The sequence below is a fragment of the Eubalaena glacialis genome, chromosome 1, assembly GCF_028564815.1.
Source record: "Eubalaena glacialis isolate mEubGla1 chromosome 1, mEubGla1.1.hap2.+ XY, whole genome shotgun sequence".
In the NCBI taxonomy this organism is placed as follows: Eukaryota; Metazoa; Chordata; class Mammalia; order Artiodactyla; family Balaenidae; genus Eubalaena; species Eubalaena glacialis.
Genome location: NC_083716.1, coordinates 65,503,942 through 65,524,915, shown reverse-complemented (window position 1 = coordinate 65,524,915; position 20,974 = coordinate 65,503,942). Strand labels below are relative to the sequence as shown.

The window sequence follows — 20,974 nt, the reverse complement described above, 5'->3', positions numbered from 1 at the left end:
AAATCTTCATCTTGTTTCTTCCTCATTCTTCCTCTGTCACTGGACTTTGAACTAGGAAACCTGAGTTCTAGACCTGGTTTTGCCACTCACCAGCTGTGTGACCAGCTGCAAGTCCTGTAACCTTTCTGGTCTTGTTCTTTTCCCACCTGAGTGGGTGAGGTAGATGATTTCTAAGGTCTCTTCCAGTTCTAGAAATAAAAAATTATTGGAAAATTCATTCTTTTAGCCTCCAGAGACATAATATAGATTTGGTACAGGATATATTTCCTGTTTGTTTGGGGTTTTTTGTGCAGTGCCCAGTTCAGAGTTAAGACCTTCTCAGTGAGGAACCAAGAAAGCCCCAGAGGCTGCTGAGTGGCAGAATCTTTAACTTGGAGCTTTAAAAAAGAACTGAGCCTTGGAGCCATCCCTTGGAGTAGTTTTGTGTTGCCCTCAGTATCTCCTCTGACAACCTCAATTTGTCTTAAGAACTGTTCTGCTGACTCGTGATTCTGGGGAGGTTCAAGTGCTCCAAACAGATCCCCCTTTTCCAAAGGCCACCCTGATACCAATAGCTGGTGAAAGGCAATGTTTACATTGCTTTGGGGCAGGGGGGTAGTTACACTTTTAGACAACAAGGAACTGATTTCTGTCCTGTTCCAGGATGACCATTAAGGCTTAAGGATACCCATTTTACAGGCAAATCAACTGAGTGTGAAGTAAAGTAGGTGCATTTATGGTTGCCTGGTGAATGAAGGAGTAAGTCTAGAATGGAATTTGTCTTTTAAAAATACGGAAAACTTATTGTAGAGGTTGAGGTTTAGGGATACGTCCTGCTCCTCCACAGTTTGAAGAGGACTAGGGAAATGAAGCTGGAGGAAGACCATTTGGAAAAAGAAACTTGATTGTCAGTGTAGCGGAAGCAGAGTAAATGCTTATGAATGCTGCAAATGTTTTTAAAAAAATCACCACGACCCAGAGAATTAAAAAAATAAAGTACTCAAATGGGAAGAGCCTCCAAAATTACCATCTTAAAGCACAAGCTCTAATCAGATCTGAGGCGTTGCAGCAGCCTTGTTGAAGCTATTGACAGGGATTATTGTTTTGGTGCCAGGGTTTTAAATTGGGGGATAGGATTAAAAGGGACCAAAGGTGAGGGTTGTTATTTCAAGCTGAAACCAATATTCCATGGTGGGGGAACTCACTGGGTTTGGGAGTTTGGGAGTTGGTTTCTGCACTCGGAGGAGTCCCGGTACACACGTCCAGCTGGTTCTGAGGAGGGTCAAAATGTGCATTCTTTGTAGCCTTTGTGGACTTTCACCACAGCTACTCAGCGATTAGATCCTGAGGCCCATCCTTAGCAGGAAATGGTGAAGGAATCAGCAGGAAGGCGAGAACAAGGGAAGGGAAACTCCTCCCTCCTGTCAAAGGACAGGCCAGAGTGAGGATGAAAATGGAAAGTGGGCATTGTAGGGTTAGACGTGTTGAAATGGAGAGAGGTTGAATCTTGACTGGAAGTAAGGGAAAAGTACATGCCCCAAGGACAAGGGCGTGTGATAAACTGTTGTGTTTATTATGTGACTTTAATAAGGAGCCTCTACCTCGTGTTCCTCAGGCCTCAGTCAGCACACAATCCCCAGGACATGGGGAAAATGCTGTTCCTTTACTTTGTTTTTTTGTATTTTCTGAGGTCCAGCAGCCCACTGACAGGACAACCTCCCCTTGTTTTTGATTTCCGGCTTACTCAAGGCCAGAGGACCAAAAGTCAAGTTGAAAAGTTTTACCAGGAGAAAAAAATGAAAGTATTTCTTATGAAATCATAAGAAATACTTGGTGTGAAGGAGCAGAGGACTGCAAAATCATTTTTCTGTTTTACCCAGTTCTTTGTAACCGAAAATCCTCACTAGATTCTTGAGGCAGAGGGAAAGCTGGTGAGCCAGTGGGAGAAACTGAGTCCAATAAGAAGAAACTGCTCATCTGAAATCTGACAACACTTTCTTGTAGATTAAAACTCAGCTTTGAAGTTTCACTTCTTGAGCTTGGCTCAGTGAGTTATGCTACTCCTGTTGAAAAAGAAAATTAAGAATATTTTATGTTGAAGGGCATCAGTGATGAAAAGGCAGCATGGCAGCATCTAGCTCCCTTATCTCATCAACTGTGCAGTGGGCTCTTAATGTTAGCAATCTCGTGTTTAGATTGTTACCTGAAGAAAGAAAAAAAGTGTCTGTTACCAAAGAAAGAAAAAACAATCAGTAGAATGCTGATTCTACTCAGCAAGTGGCAAACAACAAAACTTTTGAAAAAGCAGACCTGGGGAGAGTCCACTGCAGTTTCATAATGGGTATGAATAGTTATTTTTCTGCCTTTTTTTTTTTTTTCTAAATCTTTCTGGGGTTTGATGTGGATTTCTTTCTATTTGTTCAGGAAACTGTGACGTGTGTTCTGGGCAGGGTTTGAGGTTTTGGAACCTTTTCTAAAAGGGACAGAGAGCACCCTGCTACACTTCCCTGTCGTGAGGTTGGCGTGCAGACGGTGGAGCTGAAGCAAGGTGGTCACCATGCAGGTGCTCCTCCAGTACAGTAGGCTTGTCCTGGCTCTTGCCTTCATCCTGATTTTGGGTTCTTCAGTTCAAGGTAAGACCCAGGAATCTTGTCCCCCTATAATCTTCCTTGTAAGTCCTGGGGTCCACACAAATTTATATTCACTTTAAGGTACGGAATGTATTCTACTGTGGGAAAGGAGGCCAAAAAAAGAAAAAAAAAAAAAAAAAAAGGATTTGGGGTAGCTGAACTCCTTAGTGTGAGATTGGTTAAGTTTGGTACCAAAAAAAGTTAAACTCTGAGGCAGGTGTGGCCTTATAAGTTCTTAAAATGATTGAAATGCAAACTATTTTATTGTCAGATGAAAATGGTTTATAAATTATTAAACGCTTAAGAAAGGAATATAGAAAATGACCTACCCCCTAAGTGTCTACATCAATACCAAGTTTTAACATAATATGGTAGTGTCATAATTATTGTGACACTGGGAAATACTATTTTTAAAATCAGAGTAAATTTGCGTGTATTTTTTCTCCTTTTTTAAACTTGGTTCTTAGTGAAAATTCAATTATATTTAGACATAGTTAATGAAAACCATCTCAGATTTTAAAGAGAGACCAAAGAATTTTAGTAATTGTGTTGTTGCTCAGAGAAACATCACATTTGGAAATTTCTTATTAGGTCTATCATTTAGGGTTGTTTAGTCAGAATGAAACAACTTAAAACCTTTAATGACTAAGAAAATGAAAACGATCAGTTTGTAGGAAAAATACAATTTCTTCTCCTTTGGTAAATAAGCGATCATGTCTGAATAAGGCAGAAAGTCATGGCCTGATAAGTAGATGGGAGAATTTATAGTAGAAAAACACTAAGTTCCTCCAAATCGTAAAGGAAATATTGAGTCATGGTGATTGCACATATCCTGGATTTGTTTCTTCGAAGTTACTTCTAGTTGTCTTGTTTTTACTTCTGGTGGAAATGAAATTGTACACATGATCTCAGATACATTCATTATGTATTGGAAATTTATAAAATCACTTTCTTCTTGTTATGCAATTATTGAAGAAAAAACCAGCAAATAATGTTGCTGAAACTTTTCCATTAGTCTATTTATTTTTTAAGGTATAAAACATTGTTGAATGTAAGGAACAGGCTTTACTTGGATCTTTTAGGGAAAACCTTCAGAAAACCTTCATTATTTCAGATGAAATAATTCCCTCATGTGTTCTGACAAGATCCAGGCAGTCAGGTCCATGTTTGTAGCACAGACTTGAGTGACCTGTTGGTGCTGGGTCTACCCTGACCAGAGCTCCGTGAGTCTTTACATCTTCAAAATTTCCCAGAAATGTCACATTCCCCACTAAGATTCAATAGGGAAAACTAAAATGAAAACAAAAGCATTCTTTATGTAATAGGTATTCTTCAGTATGTAGTGAAGAAACTATTATAAAATTTTATAAAGTACTAGTATTTATGTCCATCACCAGGTAGGTTTAGCTCTTTGTTGGGAAAGGAACCAAAAAAGAGAGAAGGAATGGACTGAAAAACTAGGGAGTTTCCAAAGGAGAAGTGCAGTTGGTATTGGAATCAAGGGTTAGTGTTCACATCTGAATAAGAAGGGAAATAGATGTCCACCCACAGCTGCATGTGTGAGTGACATCAGCTCAAGGCTGCAAAGAGGTCACTATTTCATCATACTTCTATGTGATGCCAGATATAATTCTGTAGCATTCTTTCCCCACTTAAAAACTTTTTTTTTCTTAACCCATTGATTTGACTGAACTCATCAAATGCACTAGGCTTTTGGCTTGTTTTTACTGAAACAAAACATCTTAGGTTATTGTATTAGTTTGCTAGGGCTGCCATAACAAAGTACCACAGACCGGGTGGCTTAAACAACAGGAATTTATTTCCTCACAGTTCTGGAGGCTAGAAGTCCAAGATCAAGGTGTCAGCAGGGTTAGTTTCATTCTGAAGCTTCTCTCCTCAGCTTGTAGATGGCCGTCTTGTCTCTGTCTTTACATGGTTCTTTGCGTGTGTCTATGTCCCAATCTCCTCTTCTTATAAGGAAACCAGCCATACTGGACTAGGGCTAATCCGTATGACCTCACTATGTCTTAATTATCTCTTTCAAGGCCCTATCTCCAAATACAGTCCCATTCTGAGGTACTGGGGGTTAGAACTTCAACACATTGAATTGGAGGGACACAATTCAGCCCATATCAGTGACTATAAGCGAAGCTGAAGTAAAGACATGCTGTAAAAGTATGTCTACCAAGTGCAAAGAGATGGAAGTTTGGCAATGTGTGGGAGACCCTGGAGAGGACAGATGGCTAATCAATTTAATGTAGAGCTCCAGGGGATTATTGATGAGGCCTGTGACTCCTACTCTTTTATTGCCTCTCTTTTTAAAAGATGCCCATAAAGAGGGAAAATGGAAAATCCATGAGCAGGTGTGGCCAAGGGGGTCATTGCCAGAATATGTTTCCACTCTACACTGCCTCTGAGATCACGAATGATATTGATTCCATCTATGTGCACTGCTGTTTGACTGTGAAGTGATTCACATCCATTCTCGGGTAAACGATCATTACATTCCCTGGGAGGAGGAATTAACACCAATTTATAGAGGGGAAAATTGGATCTTACATTCATCATCTCATTTGTTCTTTACACCAACCTCTTGCAAAAAATTTATGAGACTTGCCCAAGGCCCATTCCAACTAATCAATGGCAGAGCTGGTCATCTGATTTCAAGTTCAGAGTTAATTTTCTACTGCAATTTAGCTGTATTCTAGGTGGATTAGAGATTTTCTTTATTTAAAACAACCTTGTTTTGACTCTAGCCCTTGCTACAAAAACCACTGAGTTGAGGGACAGAGAGGGAGAAATTGAAAGTAAACTTGGAACTTTTTATAGCTTGTCAAACCATGTGAGGGTGGGGGAACTTTATTCATCTTGTGGAATTGACTGGCCAGTAGGAAGCAGCTCCAGCTTAGATGGTGATGTCTGTTTGAATGCCACCAAACAATGAATGAAATGGTCTCCCTCCCCCCCTCCCCACAACATGGCAGTTTCTGCTTAAATTTTTCTAGCACACTTGCAGCAAGTCTCCATTAAGAATAGGAAATCAGTAAATTGAGATGATGTTGGGGAAAAATTGATATTACAATACGATATTACTGGGGTACGTTATTTGCTCTGGTAATGTTTACTCATAGAAAGTATTTTGCTAAAGCAGGACTAGTGACTCTGTGTGTATGTGTGAAAGAAATAGGGGCAAAGACAGAGACAGAGAGAGACAGAGGCAGTCAGAAAAAAGGCGGGGATGGGCAGTGAGGGAAGTGATTGTAAATAAAAAACATTCTTCTCCCTTGAATCCATTACAAAATTAACCAGGAGATCTGTAAGTGGGGCCTCTTAGGAAGATAATTTTTCTGTCCATGAGCATACTCCCTTTTATTTTTTAAATTACGGTAATCTTAAGATTTCCCTCAAGCAAGATAGAATCAAGATACTCCCACACATCGGGGGCTGGAACTATTGAATTTTCACATTCTGCCAACACCCTTGAATAAATATGTCAGGAACTTGGTATCTGTAACCATGTTCTTTATTTTAAAGCAGATTTAAAATCCCCAGTCTGTGTTGATCATTTTATAATGTATAGCAATACAGGACCATTATGTTATGCACCTGAAACTAACATAGTATATTAGGTCAACTATACTTAAAAAAAAAAACAAAAAACCACCTCTGGACTTCCCTGGTGGTCCAGTGGTTAAGAGTCTGCCTTCCAATGCAGGGGAGGTGGGTTCAAACCCTGGTCGGGGAACTAAGATCCCACATGCCGTGGAGCAACTAAGCCCACACGCTCTGGAGCCGGCCCACCACAACTAGAGAGAAGCCCCTGCACCGCAACGAAAGATCCTGCGTGCCGCAGCTAAGTCCCGACGCAGCCAAAAATAAAAATAAATAAATAAATATTAAGAAAACACCTAATATGATTTTATTTATATGAAATGTCCAACTTGCTTAAAAATATAGAGATAAAAAGTAGATTGATTAGTGGTTACTTAGGGATGAGAAGCATGAGATACAGGAGCTGGCTAGCTAAAGGATAGGGGATTTCTCTGTGATGATAAAATTGTTCTAAATTTGTGGTGATAGTTGCACATACCTATGAATATGCTAAAAACCACTGAATTTTACATTTTAGAAGAGTGATTGTGTGCTATGTTACATACATACCAATAAAACTTTTTTTTAAATGATTTCATTTTTTTTTTTTCCAATGAATTAATTTATTTATGGCTGTGTTGGGTCCTTGTTTCTGTGCGAGGGCTTTCTCTAGTTGTGGCAAGCGGGGGCCACTCTTCATCGCGGTGCGCGGGCCTCTCATTATCGCGGCCTCTCTTGTTGCGGAGCACAGGCTCCAGACGCTCAGGCTCAGTAATTGTGGCTCACGGGCCCAGTTGCTCCGCGGCATGTGGGATCCTCCCAGACCAGGGCTCGAACCCGTGTCCCCTGCGTTGGCAGGCAGATTCCCAACCACTGGGCCACCAGGGAAGCCCCCCCAATAAAACATTTTTAAATTAAAAAAATAAAATCACCAGTCCCAAACTAGATAAACATTTCTGTGGGGGAGGTGGACTTCTATCTTTGATTTCTTTATAAATTTTGGAACAGCTTTATTGAGATAGATTTCATATACCATACAATTCACCCATTTAAAGTGTACATCGATGGTTTTTTAGTATATTCACAGATATGTGCAACCATCACCATAGTCTATTTTAGAACATTTTCGTCACCCAAAAAAAGAAACGCCTCTTTATAAATTTTAAAAGCTGAGATTCTAAACTCTAGAGGGAATTTGTATTTTAGAAGTTTTCTAATTTACCAGAGTTGTGTTTCTTACACCAGTGAAAAGATGAGATCTTTCACTTAGATGCTTCCTCATTAAACTATTAGTTTTACTTTTCTGTTTAACTTCTTATCTATGCAAGCACTCACTTGGTTTGATATTCAGCCATCCGCGACAGTAGAGAAGAATGTCTAGACCTGCTCTGTCTGAAATGGTAGCCACGGGCTTCTTGTGGCTACTAAGCACTTGAAATGTGTGAAATGTGGCGAGTCCAAAATAAGGTATGGTGTAAGTGCAAAATACACACCAGATTTGAAATCTTAGGATGAAAAAAAGTGTAAAATATCCATTAATAACTTATAATATGTTAAGTGACAATATTTGAATATATTTGTTTAAGTAAAATATTTTCAAATTAATGTCACCTGTTTTTTACTTTTTAAAATATGGCTGTTGTAACATTGAAAATTCCATACGTGTACGGATGGTTCCTCTTGTTTCTATTGGACCGCGCTGGTCTAGACGGCATGGGGTGTGAAGACATCGCCCTCTGCTGGAGCAGATGTTGAATTTTTACCTGACTCACAATGATGACGCTTCTCAGTAATAATTCATTAGATGCCAAGCTTAAGCTTCTTCAAGAAAGAATCAGAGGAGAAGGAGCTAAAATGTATTAAATACCTACCATGTGCAAAAGCTTGTGCTAGATGTTTCAGATACTACTATCTTGTTTAAACAGGAACTCTTTGGGATACTATTATGGGATACTGTGGTGGAACAGGAATTTAAATTTGGTCTCTCTACAAGCTGTTCACTATCAGAGATAGGTCGATAGGTCATTGTCATCCTCCTCCTCATCAGAGATACTAGCATTTAAAGAGCTCTGACGGGACTTCCCTGGTGGTCCAGTGGTTAAGACTCCGTGCTCCCAATGCAGGGGGCCCGGGTTCGATCCCTGGTCGGGGAACTAGATCTCCCATGCCTGCCTCAACTAAGAGTTCACATGCCGCAACTAAGAAGTCCGCATGCTGCAACAAAGATCCCGCATGCCACAAGGAAGATCCTGCGTGCCGCAAACAAGACCCAGTGCAGCCAAAATAAATAAACAAATAAATGTTAAAAAAAAAAGAAAAGGGAGAGATTAATTTAAATAAATAAAGAGCTCTGACCATGGTGCTAGGTACTATTCTATGAGCCTAATATTTATATCTCATTATTACAGCTACTACTGTCCCCATTTTATGGATGAGGAAATTGAGGTACAGGGAGGTTAAGGTTACCCAGCTAGTAAGGGGGAGACATTGTGATGTCAACTTGACATCACAAGTTGATGTCAAGCCTTACCTCCTGCCTCCAAGCAGTGACAGAGCTAACCCATTCTGGATGACTAGCGTCCCAGACCAGAAATTGTAAGCTATATTCAGGAACTATGGGGAAGATTGTGATAGAATAGTAGTTCTAAAAGAACGAATGAATGAAAGTAAGACAGACAGAAAGAAAGAAGGAAAACAATGGGAGAACATTTACTTTCTACATTAGAGTCTTTGTTTTGTTTATATTTTTAAAAGAATATTGTTTATTACAGCAATTTAGAAAACAAAGTGAGAAAAGAAATCACCAGAGTCTACCACTATAGTTATTTCTGTGTATTTCCTCCCATTCCTCACCCCCCTGATATCTATTTATGTAGTTGCATTAACAACTATTATGCATAGAGTGGTATTCTGCTTTTTAAAAAATATTTATTTATTTATTTTTGGCTGTATCAGGTTTTAGTTGCAGCACACAGGATCTTTCGTGTGGCACACGGACTCCTCTCTAGTGGTGGCACAAGGCTCCAGCACGCGTGGGCTCAGTAGTTGTGGCACAAGGGCTCTCTAGTTGTGGCTTGTGGGCTCATAGCTGCGGCGCGCGGGCTTAGTTGCCCCGCGGCATGTGGGATCTTAGTTCCCTGACCAGGGATCGAACCCGAGTCCCCTGCATTGGAAGGCGCATTCTTAACCACTGGACCACCAGGGAAGTCCCCTCTGCTTTTTTTAAATTCATTTTTGAACATAGATTTTCCTATGATGCTACATAGTCTTTTCCATAACTACTGCTTTTTTCCCATTTGTTTAATATTCTCTCATATGAATGCCTCATAATTAATCTGAGTATTTTCTCTTGTTTTGATTATTTAGTTATTTCCTGTTTCCCTATTTTAAATAATACTAAGGTGAACAGCATCATGAATTCTTTATATATTTTCCCTCTCTCTCTCTCTCTCCATATATATGTATATAATGTATATCTTAATGATGTAATAACTTAGCAATGCTGTATTTATAAAATTAATCCGAAATATTAGCTAGGACAAAGTTGAGTGTAAACAGACATAACAGAGATTCATGAGGAAAGAGGACATTTTGCAAAAGTTCTGTGGTTCTGCAATCTTTTAAGAACAAAGTCCTTGGCCATCCCATTAAGATGTAAAGTGAATTTGACCTCAGTAGAGGCTTCACTTTTTAACCTCTGATAGTTGAGAACAGGACACAACTTGTGCATACTCTCCTAGAAATACAGATACCCAGAGGGAAAAAAAGCAAAACTCCAGAACTTATGGTCTTTGGGAGGGCTGGGTAATGAGATTAGGAGTAACTTTTTTTGTTTGTTTGCTACATTTTTCAAAATTTTCTATAATGAACGCACATTCCTTTTCTAAGATAAACGTTATTAAAAATTGCAACAAAAGCAGTCTAGATGTAAGGAATATCTAAATAAACTCTCCATTTCTAGGAGAGAGTACTATAAAAGGTAGAGAGCCCTCTGGACCCTGAGTTAGAGTCAGGAAACCATTGACAAGTTGCTGTATGTATCCATTTACATAAAATTCTAGAAAATGCAAACTAATTTATAATGACAGTAAGTAGATTGATGGTTGAGGGGGGAGAGTCAGGAGGAGGGAGGGAGAAGGGCAGGATCACAAAGGGGCACAAGGAAACTCTGGGGGATGTTGAATATGTTCATACCCTTGATTGTGGTGATGGTTCCACGGTGTATCCATTTGTTGAAACAAATTATGCACTTTAAATATGCACAGTTTGGGCTTCCCTGGTGGCGCAGTGGTTGAGAGTCTGCCTGCCAATGCAGGGGACACGGGTTCGAGCCCTGGTCTGGGAAGATCCCACATGCCGCGGAGCAAGTGGGCCCGTGAGCCACAACTACTGAGCCTGCGCGTCTGGAGCCCGTGCTCCGCAACAAGAGAGGCCGCGATAGTGAGAGGCCCGCGCACCGCGATGAAGAGTGGCCCCCGCTCGCCGCAACTAGAGAAAGCCCTCGCGCAGAAACGAAGACCCAACACAGCCAAAAATAAATTAAATAAATAAATAAAAATTAAAAAAAAAAAGAACACAATGTGCTTTCCATCCAGATTTTCAGAAACAAGACATGATTCCTTTACTCCTGAGCCAATATTTTAAAAAAATAAATAAATAAAAAAAAATATGCACAGCTTATTGAATGTCAAGTCCACCTTAAGAAAGCTGTCAAAAAATAAAAATAATTTTGAATAGATAATACATACATATGGCTCAAAAATCTAAAGGTTCAAAAGGATATGCAGTGAAAAGTCAATGCTCTTCCTTCCACTGTCTTCCAGCCACCAATTCCCTCCACAAAGATGATCAGTTTGCTGTGTATCTTTTCAGAGATGTTCTGTGCATGTAAGCATACATGCAAATATAGTGTGAAAAAACACAAACACACACAAATGGTAACAAACAATTCATAGTGTTCTTTACTTTTTTTAACTTAATAATATACCTTGGAGGGAATTCCTTCGCGGTCCAGTAGTTAGGACTCCAGGCTTTCACTGCCGAGGGAGTGTTCAAATCCCTGGTCGGGGAACTAAGTTCTTGCAAGCCACATAGCATGGCCAAAAAAAAAAAAAAAACCACACACACACCCCTTGGAAATTATTCTATATCAGTACCCAGAGAACTGCCTCATTCTTTTAATAGCTGTATAGTACTGCAGGCTGTGCCTTAATTCATTAACATTTAATTTTCCAATCTTTGCTATCGCAAAAAATATTGCAGTGATTATCCACAACACTGTTTTTCATTTTATTTTATTTTGTTTTCTTAAATAGTTGTCATCATGTGCATCTCAATCTGTACAGAACAATAACGTGCTGGGCTTTAAAACTGTTGCAGGAAGGGGGACCCCTTCCAGGGCCCGAGAATGGGCTCTTGTCTAACACTTAGAAATGAATTGTCCAAGGAGACACATGTGCTGACAAAGCAAGAGACTTTATTGGGAAGGGGCACCCAGGTGGAGAGCAGCAGGGTAAGGGGACCCAGGAGAACTGCTCTGCCATGTGGCTCGCAGTCTCAGGTTTTATGTTAATGAGGTTAGTTTCCGGGTTGTCTCTGGCCAATCATTCTGACTCAGGGTCCTTCCTGGTGGCAAGGGCATCTCTCAGCCAAGATGGATTCCAGCGAGAAGGATTCTGGGAGGTTGGTAGGACATATGGACTGGTGTCTCTTCTCTGCTTTTGACCTTTCCTGAATTCTTCCCATTGGTGGTAGCTTGTCAGTTCTATGTTCCTTACCAGGACCTCCTGTTGTAAGACAACTCATGCAAGTGGTTACTCTCATGCCTGGCCAGGGCAGGTGGTTTCGGTCAGTGATTCCCTTAACAAAACTACCTTTCCTGCTTTTCAAGAATTTTAGATGTGCCCCTTCAGGTTAGGTTATTATTAGTTGCACTTGTGTGAATCAAGTTTATATTTGGGGTGGGGAGATGAACCTTTGGAAGGTTGGTGAAGTATTTCTCACCACCAGGCTTCCATCCTTGCTGGACTGAGGAATGAAGAATTTATTTCATGAATTAATAAGTGATCTCCTATATAACCTCTTAACACAAGATATGGAGCCTTTTGCATAGACATTAAAAGAGACTGTGACAGACCAGCTTTTGTGAATAGAGGAGCCTTGATTTTTGAAATCTCTGACTAGATGTGAGGGCAAAGAAAGAGGCCAAGTTTTTAACCTACTTTTCATTCCCAAGAATACCCGAGAATTTCTTTTCAATACCCAAGAATGGCCCTAAAGAACTAGGGCTCTGTAGTATCTCGGGTACTAATTGGTACATTCCTTAACCTTTCTGAGCATGATTCGACTCATCTCTACCAGAACAGTCAGGATTTGGGGTCAGATACAGGTTTGAATCCTGGGTCCTCTACTTAGTACCTGTGCAGCCTCAGTTTTCCTTTGTATAAAATGGAAATAATAGTACAAAGATAATGATAGTTAATATTATCAAGTGTTTACTGTGTACCTGGCACTGTGTTAAGATCTTTACATGCATTTTCTCATTTAATTTTTGTGACCAGCTTACGAAAAAGAGACACTCTTAGTACCTCAGTTTTCTGGTGGGGGCTTGGGGAGGTTAAGGTTTCACAGCTCACCAGTAGCAGAGCTGGGACTTCACTCCAGGCAGCTAATTGCCAAAGCCTGTTCTAACCTAAAACTCTAGGCTACTTTAGAGGGGTGTTGTGAGAAGGACAAATGGTGTGTATAAAGGGCTAGCAAATAGTGGGTGCTCCTGTGATATTAATGATCATAAAACCTGTCCACACCTTACCTACAAAATTTAGAATCTATTTAATTAAAATTATCTTAGGGACAGAGTGATTAGAAGCTGTGTAAGAGACATTTATTGACCACGTGGGTTCCTTGTTTGGGCAGGTTCTCCTGTGCGGAGAGCCAGATACCAGTGGGTACGCTGCAATCCTGAGAGCAATTCTGCAAACTGCATTGATGAAAAGGGACCAGAGTTCGATCTACTTCCAGGTGAATCCAACAGAATCCTATCTCCAAGGACTGACCCTTTTTCGTAAGTGGACTTTCTTGATTTTACTTTCACCATCTGCTGCTGAGATCTTGGCATGGAGGTGGGAGGGTTGCCAAGAGTGTTTTTCTTCAGGCTCTTGCTTCCATGGTTAGGTTTTCACTGCACAGTACAGGGTAAAACTGTACTGTATTTACTGGTATATGAGATGCACAAGAATACATGATTCACCTACCTTTTTAAGAATTTTATTTATTTTTTAAAATTTATTTATTTTTGGCTGCGTTGGGTCTTTGCTGCTGCGCGTGGGCTTTCTCTAGTTGCTGAGAGTCGGGGCTACTCTTCGTTGCGGTGCGCGAGCTTCTCACTGTGGTGGTTTCTTTTGTTGCGGAGCATGGGCTCTAGGCATGTGGGCTGAGTAGTTGCGGAGCGCGGGCTTAGTTGCTCTGCGGCATGTGGGATCTTCCCAGACCAGGGATAGAACCCGTGTCTCCTGCACTGGCAGGCAGATTCTTAACCACTGCGCCACCAGGGAAGTCCCTATTCACCTATATTTTTACAAGGTCTTTTTCTTGTGGCAGAAACAAAAATTGAATACTTTTCACCAATAGGTATTGAAAATGATTGAACATTATTTTATTAATGTAAATAGAGCACATTGTATATTTATATTAAAATCCAATAGGAGTCTATCACCTGAATGGATAAACAAAATGTGGTACATCCCTTAAGTGGAATATTATTTGGCCATAAGAAAGAAGGAGGTACTGATAAATGCTACAACATGGATGAATCCTGAAAACATTATGCAAAGTGAAGGAAACCAGACACAAAAAGCCACATATTGTATGATTCCATTTATGTGAAATGTCCAGAATAGGCAAATCCATAGAGACAGAAATAAAGTAGTGGTTGCCAGGGGCTGTGAGGGAGGGAGGAATAAAGAGTGACTGCTATCAGATACAAGATTTTTGAGGGGTGATAAAAATGTTCCGTTTAGATAGTAGTGATAAAAAAAAAGAAATTAGGGAAAGGAAGAATAAGTGGCCATGATTCATAAAAAAGAAAGTCAAAACTCTTCTTTTTTTAAAATTAAATTAAATTAATTTATTTTTTATACAGCAGGTTCTTATTATCTATTTTATACATATTAGTGTATAAATGTCAACCGCAATCTCCCACTTCATCCCCCCCCCCACTTCCCCCCTTGGTGTCCATAAGTCCAAAACTCTTCTTGATCAAATAAAACCTGCCTTATACTTGCAAAAAAGATCCAATAGGAATTCATAAGTAACAAAAATGGAATTGTATTAAAACCCATTATTTCAATGAATATCAAAATTATATGTAGCAAAGATACATTATGAAAAGAATTATCATAAAAGTTTTAATCTTCAGGCTTAAATAGAAAATCACTCCCCTGAAAGCCACATAAATCATCATGCCCAAACCAGGTAAGCCTATCATCACTTTGGGGATCCTGGTAACCCCCTTCATCACTGAAATTATGTCATCACCATCCTCAAAATGCAACTCTGCAACCCTGTGCTTTTAGATCCACGGCATAAAGCTTGAACGTGATATTACAGCATCCTCCATTATTTTAAGTCACGGATTTCAACAGTAATTCATTTAAATCTAAGATATTAGAGGAACAACGCAAGTCCTCCAAAACAAATATTTTACACTATTTCTTCCCTCCTCAAATCTCTATGATCTTCCACACTCTTTGACATAAATTGTAGCAATGTTTTTTTGGATCCGTGTCCTAAGGCAAAGGAAACAAAAGCAAAAATAAACAAATGGGACCTAATTAAACTTAAAAGCTTTTGCACAGCAAGGGAAACCATCGACAAACAAAAGGACAACCTACTGAATGGGAGAAAATATTTGCAAGTGATATGACTAATAAGGGGTTAATATCTAAAGTATATAAACAGCTCATACAACTCAACATCAACAAAACAAACATCCCGATTAAAAACTGGGCAGAAGATATGAATAGACATTTTTCCAAAGAAGACATCCAGTTAGACAACAGGCACATGAAAAGATGCTCAACATCGCTAATCACCAGAGAAATGCAAATTAAAACCACAATGAATATCACCTCCCACCTGTCAGAATGGCTGTCATCAAAAAGATCACAAATAACAAATTGCTGGCGAGGATGTAGAGAAAAGGGGACCCTTGTACATTGTTAATGGGAATGTAAATTGGTGCAACCACTGTACAAAACAGTGTGGAGGTTCCTCAGAAAACTAAAAATAGAGTTACCATATGATCCTGCAATTGTACTCCTGGGTATATGTCCAAAGAAAATGAAAACACTAATTTGAAAAGATATATGTACCCCAATGTTCATAGCAGCATTATTTATAATAGCCAAGATATGGAAGCAATCTAAGTGTCCATCAGTAGATGAATGGATAAAGAAGATGTGATACACACACACACACACACACACATTGGAATACTACTCAGCCATAAAAAAGAATGAAATTTTGCCATTTGCAGCAACATGGATGGACTTGGAGGGTATTATGCTCAGTGAAATAAGTCAGAGAAGACAAATACTGTATGATATCACTTATATGTGGAATCTAAAAAATAAAACAAACTTGTGAATATAACAAAAAAGAAACAGACACACAGATATAGAGAACAAACCAGTGGTTACCAGTGGGGAGAAGGAAGGGGGAGGGGCAAGCTGGGGCAGGGGATTAAGAGGTACAAACTACTGTGAATAAAATAAATAATCGGGCTTTCCTGGTGGCGCAGTGGTTAAGAATCCGCCTGCCAATGCAGGGGACGCGGGTTCGAGCCCTGTTCCGGGAAGATCCCACATGCCGCAGAGCAACTAAGCCCGTGTGCCACAACTACTGAGCCTGTGAGCCTAGAGCCCGTGCTCTGCAACAAGAGAAGCCCCCGCAATGAGAAGCCCGTGCACCGCAATGAAGAGTAGCCCCGGTTCGCGCCAACTGTAGAAAGTCCACGCACAGCAAGGAAGACCCATCGCAGCCAAAAATAAATAAATAAAAATAAATAAATAATCTACAAGGATGTATTGTACAACACAGGGAATATAGCCAATATTTTATAATAACTATAAATGGAATATAACCTTTAAAATTGTGAATCACTATGTTGTACACCTGAAGTGTATATAATATTGTAAATCAACTCTACCTCAACTAAAAAAAAAAACTAAAAAAAAAATCTCTAGGATCTTCCCTTTCCTCAGCCAGCAACTTTCCTTCTTGCTCTGGCACTCCTGTTAATATGGATGCACAGCCCCTGCTTCTGTGACAGTCTTGGACACTTTTCCTCTCAGATCCATTTCTTCTCCTTCCATCTCCCTGCTCTGTATTGGGTGGGGTGGTGAGGGCTGATCCCTATGGTCTACATTTCTCAGGTTCCCAGATCTGTGGCTGAGTTTGGCCAGTGGGATGCCTGGAAGGGAGACTGGTCAGCGTGGGCGGCAGGGAGAGACAAGGATGTTTCTTCTCATTCCTGCCTTGGGTGGCGCCTCTGGCAGGGCTGTGTCTCATCCATGGCTTCAGCTTCCACCAGATGCTCTTGGTCCCTGGGCTCAGGTAGTACCACCTCCTCCACTGTCCCTCTAGCCCAGGGAGGGAAATATTTTCTTGCTGTTCCTCATCTCTGGGTTTCCTTATTATTCCCTATTTGGCTTTGCTTCTCTTCCATCTCATGTGTAAGCAATTCCCTGTCTTAAATATTTAGATAAGTTTCTTGACTGTACTCTGACTGTGGCAGCTTCTAAGGCCACCCCTCCTTGTGCTGGGCATCCTATCCCTATGCACCTTCTCCAGGACTTTAATTCTGCAGTTAACCCTCTGAACCCAGCATCTTCTTCTCATCAGTATGCAGACATTCTCTAGTATTGCCTACATTTAGGTAAAATCCCCTCTTTGACTCTGCATCCTTCCCAGCTGTTGCCCCATTCTCTGCTCCTCTTCACAGTAACACTTCCTGATAGGGTTGCCGATGCTTTCTATCTCCCCTTTCCTCTCCTCAACCCCTTCTGGGTCTACCTTCACCCAGAGTGCTTGGTAGAAGCACTTACTTTTTTAAAAAATTTAAGTTCTTTTTTTTTTTTTTAATTGAACCTGGGCCCTCGGCAGTGAAAGCGTGGAGTCCTAACCACTGGACTGCCAGGGAATTCCCAATTTAAGTTCTTTTTTATTTTCCTCCACACTGGCAAAAGTTCCGAGGGAGCTTAAAGTTTTTAAAACATTTTAACTATCCCTCTTTCCCACCCCCCACTTCTGATTCACAAAGCAAAGGAGAGCAGGAGTCCCAATTTTTTTTTTTAATTAATTAATTAATTAATTAATTTATGGCTGTGTTGGGTCTTCGTTTCTGTGCAAGGGCTTTCTCTAGTTGTGGCAAGCGGGGGCCACTCTTCATCGCAGTGTGCGGGCCTCTCACTGTCGCGGCCTCTCTTGTTGCGGGAGCACAGGCTCCAGACGCGCAGGCTCAGTAATTGTGGCTCACAGGCTTAGTTGCTCCGCAGCATGTGGGATCTTCCCAGACCAGGGCTCGAACCCGTGTCCCCTGCATTGACAGGCAGATTCTCAACCACTGCGCCACCAGGGAAGCCCTGGAGTCCCAATTTTTAATGGTTCCCCATCTCCTCATGTTATTTGATCCAAAAACTATATTCAAGTTTGTAGCAGTCATAGTTATTGTACATGTTTAGGAGGGAGGGAGGCAAGAAGGGATAGGGAGAATGGTGATCCAAAAGAATAAAAACAGAAACCAAATAGGTCACAATGACTTCCTGTTGACACATCTGCTGGTACTTCTCTATGTTTAGCTTACTTGACTTCTCTCTCTCTTTTTTATTTATTTTTTTGCTGCGCCACATGGCTTGTGGGATCTTAGTTTCCCGGCTAGGGATTGAGCCTGCTCCCTTGGCACTGAAGTGCAGAGTCCTAACCACTGAACCGCCAGGGAATTCCCACTTGACTTCTCAGTTGCCTTCAAAAACAGTTGACCACCCTTCCTCTGAAATACTTTTTTCTCTGGGCTTCCATGGCCCCACCTTGTCTTGGGTTTCCTTCTACTTCCCTGGCTGTTCTTTCTCCTGTGATTAATATTTAATATGTTGGGGTGGCCCTAGCTCTGTCATGGGCTGCTTTTGTATCTGCATGCTTTTTTTGGGTGACTTCATCCTGTTCCATGGCTTTAAATACTATATGTGTGTGTGTGTGTGTGAGAGACAGAGAGAGAGAAAGAGACAGAGAGAGAGAAAGAGACAGAGAGAGAGAGAGAAACTACCAAATCTGTGTTTCCGGCTCTGATTCCTTTTCCCTGACCCCGCAGCCTAAACTATCCAGCAGGTCACCCTCTATTACATTATTCCACTTTGTTTCTCTGCATAACATTTAGCCCCACCTAATATTTTCCTGATTTACTTATTCACTTTTTATTGTCTGTCTCCCCGCCAAAGTTATAAACCTCTGAGCAGGGACCTCATCCATCAGTCCCCATTCTATCCCAGGCACTCAGAACAGGGATAAGATATTCGATAAATATTTATCAAATTCAGGCATGAAGGAAACTCTAATCTGTTGTATGGCCTGTGGTTTATTATTTTCATGCAGAAAATGACCCATAGGCTTTGAAACTCAACTTCTGTCTCTGATGCTTTGTTGCCTTATTCTGCCACTGATGGGTGGCATCATTGCTCTGGTCCTTTGGTGCTGAGTGGACTTCAAACTACCCCACTGAACCCAGTTGAATGAATGCACTTATTTGCAGAGAGGAGATTGAATGTTAACATGCTGGCAAATATAATGCTTGACTTGTTACAAAGAATTTCTTAAGCGTGAGCTTTGTTGAAGCTCTGTGAAGTTATTAGAGATTTTGCAGAATTTTTAAAATAGGAAAAATATATATCTAGGCTAACTTACTTGTGTGTCCTTTCTTTAGTGGGAGAAAGTGTAAAAATGGGATCTTTTCTGTAAAAAATAAATGACCCCTTAAGTAAATTCCAAATATAGGATTGCTATGTTAGTGATAAGAAAATTATCATTTTTATATGCATCTGCAATGAGTAGATGTGGAACTGATAAAGGCAACGAATTAGATACAGTAAGTATTGTAAATATGTGGAAAGGTCTGACTTATTTTTTGTTTTAAAACATTAAATAACTGGGAAACTTTTAACTTAAAATTTGAGCAACTGAGTGGCTACATTTACTTTCGTATCTTAAAAAATTTATTATGATTATCTTTTCATGTCTCAAACTTTAATGTTTTTTTTTCCATTTTTCTGTCATGCTTCAGAATGATGAAATCCAGGAAGCTGAATGATGTCTTCCCTCTTTCTGAGGATTTTTCAGGATCAGGCTCTGGAAGTGGCTCTGGAAATGGCTTCCTACGTGAAATCGAACAGGAATACCAACCAGTAGAAGAAAACGATGCTTTTTATTACAACTTTAGGTCTCTGGAGAGAAATTTGCCCTCAGACAACCAGGACTTGGGTCAGGATGGACCAGAAGAGGATTTTACTATATAAAAGAGAGGGTTTCCCACCTTGATGCCAGGCAATGTATTTGTGTACCATGGTTAAATGATTAATTTGAGGACAAAAAGCTTTATAGAAAATTTAAAACATCTGAAAAGGAAGTTTAGTTTTATTATCTTTTTTTCCTCATGAATTCTTAAAGCCTCCTTTATCTATCCTAATGTCCTGGAAAATACCTGCATTTCTTTTGTATTGTATTCAACAACATCACTATGAAGTTAACTAGACTCCCCATGTGTATAAAATTGTTTTAAAGAATAAATTATACTGTTCTTAAAATATTTAGTTTGAGAAACAAATTGACAGGCACTATTTCATATCTAAATCTTCAGGAAGCTGACTCTGATTATGAAATCTAGATATGCCTCTTTTTTTGTGAAAAAATACAGATGAAACATACAGTGAATGTACAGAGTGGGTATTTGACATGTTTTACAGTGTGAAGTTAACTGCTCTAACAGTACCCCTGGAGGTGTTTGCAGAGCTAGTGGACAGCGTTTGCTTAGAAGTGTGATTGCTGTCACAATTAGAAACTTAACACCCAGATTAAAGCACAATTGTGCTCTCAATACCTCATACTGCTTTACTTTTTTTCCTGGATATCTATGTATTTTCAAACATTACTCTATTAAAGCAGAAGTATAATCAAAGGGTCAAGCTGTCTGGGCTCTCTTGTTCATGAAGTAATTATTTGTTCAAATGTTTCTAGATTCCCATCAACAAAATATCTGTAAAGTTATTTTACAGTGAGACCAAATTTTGTAACTGGAATCAAATCCTGTTAACTAGCAGATGAAGAAAACAATCATGCTACAGAAAGAGGGTTACTCTTGTCCAAACACTTCCTCTTCTTGAAGGCTATACTATACTCATCTCTGTTCCCCTTAATTCTGAAAAGCCTGTCAGCATCATTGTCATGGGTCCTGTTCTGTACCATCTAGATCCCCTCTTCAGAACTGAGGACTTATTCAAATTAACCTCTGTGGAAGAGAGACACCTTGTCCAAGGCCACACCTCTTCCCACAGCAGCCTGCACCCAATGCCTGGTTGATGTGGGCATATGAGTGCCAGACCCCTTCTCTGAACTTGGAACAATTCAGCAGGGCAATCACAGATTCAGACCTCCCTGAGGAGTCATCTGAGGCTTTGTTGGGACTGTTTTGCAGCTCAGTTTCTTCCTTTACTTAGTCTTGCTTCCTT

The 20,974-nt window shown here is 40.2% G+C and overlaps 1 protein-coding gene across 1 annotated transcript; it reads left to right on the top strand.

Moving 5' to 3' along the window:
- Nucleotides 1-2,465: 2,465 nt before the first annotated feature.
- On the top strand, nucleotides 2,466-20,425 carry SRGN (serglycin). The gene is made up of 3 exons (XM_061197544.1): nucleotides 2,466-2,612; nucleotides 13,116-13,263; nucleotides 19,534-20,425. Exons 1-3 carry the CDS (start codon nucleotides 2,537-2,539, stop codon nucleotides 19,763-19,765), a joined length of 456 nt encoding a protein of 151 aa, XP_061053527.1. The 5' UTR covers nucleotides 2,466-2,536; the 3' UTR covers nucleotides 19,766-20,425.
- The last annotated feature ends 549 nt before the right edge of the window (nucleotides 20,426-20,974 follow it).

Bases quoted from the DNA above. Each gene is read 5' to 3' on its own strand.
- SRGN (XM_061197544.1), top strand. From the start codon at position 2,537: ATGCAGGTGCTCCTCCAGTACAGTAGGCTTGTCCTGGCTCTTGCCTTC. The intron at 2,613-13,115 runs GTAAGACCCAGG...TTGTTTGGGCAG, and splicing joins TTTGGGTTCTTCAGTTCAAG to GTTCTCCTGTGCGGAGAGCC. The intron at 13,264-19,533 runs GTAAGTGGACTT...GTCATGCTTCAG, and splicing joins CCAAGGACTGACCCTTTTTC to AATGATGAAATCCAGGAAGC.